The sequence below is a fragment of the Myxocyprinus asiaticus genome, chromosome 47 (assembly GCF_019703515.2).
Source record: "Myxocyprinus asiaticus isolate MX2 ecotype Aquarium Trade chromosome 47, UBuf_Myxa_2, whole genome shotgun sequence".
Lineage (NCBI taxonomy): Eukaryota > Metazoa > Chordata > Actinopteri > Cypriniformes > Catostomidae > Myxocyprinus > Myxocyprinus asiaticus.
In genome coordinates this window covers 20556398-20562460 of record NC_059390.1, presented here as the reverse complement: position 1 = coordinate 20562460, position 6063 = coordinate 20556398, and the positions used below count along the sequence as shown (strand labels likewise).

The 6063-nt window shown below is 37.5% G+C and overlaps 1 protein-coding gene across 1 annotated transcript; it reads right to left on the bottom strand.

Annotated features, from left to right (window-relative positions):
* Positions 1–1336: 1336 nt before the first annotated feature.
* Positions 1337–5426, bottom strand: LOC127436794 (myogenic factor 5-like). Its single transcript, XM_051691184.1, has 3 exons — positions 4969–5426; positions 2202–2277; positions 1337–1921 (listed from the first exon to the last, which is right to left on the bottom strand). Exons 1-3 carry the CDS (start codon positions 5416–5418, stop codon positions 1728–1730), a joined length of 720 nt encoding a protein of 239 aa, XP_051547144.1. The 5' UTR covers positions 5419–5426; the 3' UTR covers positions 1337–1727.
* Between the last annotated feature and the right edge of the window lie 637 nt (positions 5427–6063).

The following is a 6063-nucleotide window of genomic DNA, read 5'->3' as shown; positions in this document are numbered from 1 at the left end:
AGTTAACACTTTTTCCTGCTTCCACACAATTTGCGGTTCTGATGCATTCCATTTGCAAAACTCTTCACACAGCTCTCAGCAGTCCAGCACAATTGTCATTGTGAATGCACCTGCTCCAAATCTAAAACCAAGGGAGTCAAACAATGGCAAACAAATCTCACCCGTGCAAACACAACTAACCAAAATTGAATACTTTACTGTTTCAGATACATAAAAGTCAAACAATTGCTCATTGAAACATCAAAAACATGGAACAACAAAGAGCATGAGGAGGTAGAGGAACATGCAGAAATATATCAGATGAGATACAGTAAGAGCTACTGTGATATATAGTGTCATCAACCATGGAATGAGCTTTAGAGAAGCTGGACAGAAAGTGCTGCCACATCTAAATTGTTATACTGTAGCTAGAATAATTAGGACATTTTGAACTGTGAACAGGTAAGTTGTTGGTTACAGATATTTCTTACAGTATTTTATATTTGCACAAAATGTCACTTTCCTATGTATGGGAAACCCAACTTTTTCAACCTCTACAGAACTGAGAGAAGAGCATCAAATATTGGGGGGAAAAAAATCACTTGTTCAACCCAAATCAAAAAGCTTAAATTGTCAATATGGTGGTGGCCAATACTGTAATGACATCACTATTTTCTGGCTACTCTTTAACAGTACATGGCCAAGTTTTTCTTTCAAAAGTTGACATTAAATACATTGATAATTGAGAATGTAGTAAACACAGCAAATTGGGAAATAAAATGTTTGTTTCTGTTGTTCCAGACAATGTTTTTCTTTGTTTGTTAATTTTTTGCAATCTGAATAAAAGTCATTTTGATGAGAAAGTGTTATCTTTTGCAGCACAGTGTATAAATTGATGCTTAGTGTGTGCAACATACAGTAAATGATTTTCTGAGTGTGATTCTGACTGGACATTTTAGACTGCTGTGGGTAACATTTTTCAGCAAATAGTGAGTTTTTCCTTGTGTGTGTAAGATTTTGGAAATGTGGCTTTGTGTATGTAGTTGGGTCAATGATTCTATGAAATGTGTGTATCCAATTGAAAAAACAAACAAACTGTAAATACAGTACACCATTTTTGGGAATTTGTAATTGAAAGAGTCATTTACGTAAAAATGTTCATTAAATATGATACAAATGACATTACATGAATACAATAACACTAATTTAACATTCAATATGTACAATCTTATTTACAACACAGAGTAGGTCATGGACAACATTGAGAAGGAATGGAATAAAAACAGCATTTACTAAGTACCACAACGATTATTGTTGAAACAAAGACTATTGTCAATGTAGTCATGTCACTTAGTAAGCCAACATGGTGAAAAAGCAAGATCCATACTGTCTGTACTTTACAGTAGTATTTAAAGGTTCATGGATAGTTTGGCAGCATTAAGCAAGTCACAGTAAAGCCAGATCTTTTGAGCCAAGTACCAACCAGGCCCAGACAGAGTCTGGGGCAAATCTGTGGAATTCTACGGAATGGACCACAGTATGGTCAGATATGTTACAGTAAAAAGAGCTGAGAGGACTACACACGTATTGGTAACTGAAATCATTATCAAATTAGCCCAAATACTTAATTAACAAACGCACAATGGGCAGGGATGTGTAGAACTTTGTGAATGAAGAATGTTCCAATTCTGGAGGTGCAGATTCCACGTTGGCCAGGACAGAACCAGGTTGGAGTGTCTCCATCATTCTCACAGGACATGGTAGACTGGTCTGTTGCTGGGACTGTCTGGAGAACTGGACTGGGAGTCACTTCCAATTGGTGAGTGAGCAACCATATTCCTCATTCCCACAGCAACTCCTGTGTCTACTGAGGACAACCTGTCCACAATGCTGGACAAACACTGCAAACTAGATGTTCCGGGAGTTCTGTCTACTATACTAGCTGGATTTAAGAAAGAGGAAATTCCATGGTTAGAGATACATGGCAAACAATAAATGACACAAAAAACTTCATTTTCAGGTAAAATATGATGTGGAAATTCTGTTTTTGAGGCCTTGAGGGTACCAAAATGAATCTAAAATACATTGAGGTACCTCAAATGTTTCATTTAGTGGTTGACCAATTTGGGTTTCAATGGTTGATTGATTCTTAGAATATTACATTTGGTCCCCCCAATATTGAATATGCGGCGACAACCTTGCTTAAATGTAAACTGTCTTACCAATTTGTGCATCATAGTTGTAGTTATTCCCAAAGTGTGGACTCATCTGAGGCCAAACAGGACTGTTGCAGTCAACCTAAGTCAAGAAAACAAAAAGTTATCTTATTTAAACATATTTAAACAGTTTCGACAAATTTGAAGTAGTGAATGTAGTGTATATGAGACATGGGTAGGAATTTTTCTTCCACACGAGTCAGAGACCTAAAACGCTAATCTATAGACTGGAAACTTTGCGAGGAACTCCCACGCTACGCTGGGCTCCATGCGTGGTGAATTGATTTAATCAGTGGAAGCCACACCAGTTTGTGCAAGATGACACTTTCTCTGAGTAAATCTGCAGAAAATCCTGGCAGAGGCGCAGCTCATGCAGTCAGTCAAGAATGCGGCGCGACTGTCTCTTTCCTGCCAGCCTCTGTTGGCTGGATTTACTGAGGCTTTGTTAGGCCATAAAGAGTCCAGTGGGAAAGCCATTACTGTATCCTTCATTTTTAAGCCCTGCACTGAGATTTTGTCATAAAATATCTTGTGAACCAACAACTCAGAACAACTGAGACTAATTGACTGTCCTTGTCAACAAATGACTTAGCGACAATATCTCTCACCAAGTCTACATTGTAAAAAGTGGTAGCATGCAATTGTAACCTGTAAGGAGACATTTCTACCTGACCTAAAATGTCATAACTAGCTTTGTTGAAGTAACCTAATGTAATCAGGTTGATTCAGACATAATAATGGTACTAGTCATCAAATCAAGTCAGTTAAATTAGATGGAACACTATAAAGAAATGAAAATATGCAGTTGTTACCTCAAGGAGCTATTTCTACCAGACATGATCCTTAAAAATAAGGTTTATTTAAACCTAATGTATTCAGGTTGATTTAGTGTTATTAAACAATATTTCAAACAATATTTTACTATTTTGAGCACTTAATTTTAATGTTATCACATGAAGCACATTTCTTTAGATTATCTTTTTTTTTTTTTTCTCAATGTACACTGTCAAAAAGTGAAAATGTGCAGTTGTTACCTTAAGGGGCTATTTCTACTTGGCATGACCCTTAAAACTAGTTCTGTAGATGTAACCTAATGTAAACAGGTTGATTCTTGACTTGAAGTAAGCCAGTAAATTTGGTTGTTGCACTGTAAAAAAAAAAAAAAAAAAAAATTGGAAATGTGTAGTTGTTACTTTACAGAGCTTTTTCTACCTGACTGGACCCATAGAAAATAATGTTTGTTTGTGTATCATAATGTAGCCAGACTGATTTAGTCATTTAAACCATTTTTTTAAAAATATATATTTGACTATTTTGACCAGTTAGTTAAGATGTTACCACGTGAAGTGCATTTAACGTTATCATAATCGACACCTAGCAAAATCTGTCTTCCTTATTTTGATCATTAGCAGCCACTCATTGAGGGGCAAACTCAGAAAACAGTGACAATGTGGGCGTCATGCACATATAGATTTCTTAAAGGGATAGTTCACCCCAAAATTTTAATTCTCTCATCATTTACTCACCCTCATGCCATCCTAGATGTGCATGACTTTCTTTCTTCAGCAGAACACAAACAGAGATTTTTAGGAGAATATTTCAGCTCTGTAGGTCCATACAATGCAAGTGAATGGTGATCATATTTGTTGCTCCACAAATCACATGAAGGAAACATACAAGTAATCTATATGACTCCAGTGTTTAAATCCATAACTTCAGAAGCAATATAATAGATGTGGGTGAGAAACGGATAAATATTTATGTCCATTTTTTACTCTAAATCTCCACTTTAACTTTCACTTTCAGATGTGAAAGTGAACTAAACAGGCACCACATGTGAATTTCAGATGTAATGGTGAAAATGGAGATTTAGAGTAAAAAAAGGACTTAAATTTGTATCTGTTTCTCAACCACACCTATTATATTGCATTTGAAGATATGAATTTAAACACTGGAGTCTTATGGATTATTTTTATGTTTCCTTCATGTGATTTTTGGAGCTACAAAGGTCTAATCACCATTCACATGCACTATATGGACCTACAGAGCTGAGATATTCCTCTAAAAATCTTTGTGTTCTGCAGAAGAATGAAAGTCATACACATCTGGGACTGCATGAGGGAGAGTAAATTATGAGAGAATTTTTATTTTTGGGTGAACTATCCCTTTAAGTGCCCAGACATATAGTAGTAAGCTAATATCTTAGCATGTAAAAGGAGACAGAAGTGGATGGCAATTTATTTTTGTCGTGCTGGGATTGAGATGGCCCTGACTCCAGTTGAGTGATAGAATCCCCTGTGTGCCACTGAGATATGAACATGAAGATTAAAAAGTAGAAAGAGAAGGGAAAAGGGTAATACATCAGACCTAGTGCAGATACACACATTTGATGGAGAAACCCAAACATCTACATTCAAAAGACATTTTTTTATTTATATATTTTTTTTGCACTGAAAAAAAATAAAATGGTAACCTACAATTTTTACGGTAAATAATATATATATATATATATATATATATATATATATATATATATATATATATATATATATATATATAATTTATTTATTTATTTATTCTTTACGGTAAATAAATATATAATAAATACATATTTTTACGGTAAACAATATTTTTTGACTTTTTCCGATGTGTGCATTTGACCATCTGACCTAGAATTGCTGATATTCATTTTGAATATTAGTAGAACATAATGCTTGTCAATCTAAACCCCAATCCAATAAAATATGACTAGCAGAATAAGAGTGATATTTACCATGCTTTCAGAACAGCAAGATGATGGACTGGCAGGCTCCGAGCTACTCTCTGTAGGCAGGTTGTAGTAGTTCTCTACCTGTTCCCGGAGCAGCTCTTGAAGGCTCTCGATATACTGAATGGCGTTCCTCAGGATCTCCACCTTGGGAAGCCGCTGGCTGGGATTGGCGGACGTGCAACGGCGTAGAGCCTCAAAAGCGTGGTTCACCTTCTTCAACCTGCGGCGTTCCCTCATGGTGGCGGCTCTCCGGCGGTCCACCGTGCTGGATTTGCGCTTGCAAGCTTTGCAGGCCCACTGCAGGCAGTGACCAGGCTGGTGCGGGGCCCCAGGTGCCCGAACGTGTTCATCCTCCTCGGATCCAGCAAGTTCCCCTCCGGTTCCAAACTCCAAAGCTTCAGGGGATGAGGCACAAGTGCTGTCGTAGACCTGGGATGTGGAGAATACGTCCATGGTTGGAATCGAAATCGTGTGGCATGTGATGTGTTTGAGCTCTGTGGTGTGTGATGTGATATCTCTGGTGCCATACGCCCCTCTTATAGGGCCCTGTGTGGAGGCCAGGGCCCACATTGGTCAGCTCTAATGACCGTGCCCCACTGGCCAAGGCAGTCAGGGCTTAGTGACCCTCCTCCCCTGTCCACCCTGCTCCCCACACAAACCCAACACCCTACTGAGATTCCCACATCTGTGTGGAGGGTTGGTTTCTCACTCAGCTCGACGGCTTCGATGCGTGATGGTCATTACAAGAGGGAATTATCAGCCATTAACATTTACATGTAGACCCTCTTAATAGGAGTTTTCTACATGTATAAAACTTGTACATTTTTACCTGCAGCTACTCACATGTTGTCCTCAATTACTCACTTCATGATGTTCCAAACCTGTATGGCTTCTCTTTTGCATTTAATAAAAATTAATGGTTACTGATGCTATCCTTCTGCTTAACATCTCCCTTTGTGTTCCACATAAGAAAGAAAGTTATTTGGGTTTGGTACAACACGAGGGTGAGTAAATGGTGAAACAATATTCTTTTTTTTCTTTTCTTTTTTTTACTGTTTAATTTCAGTTTGTGTAAAACGTAAAGAAGCATACAAAATT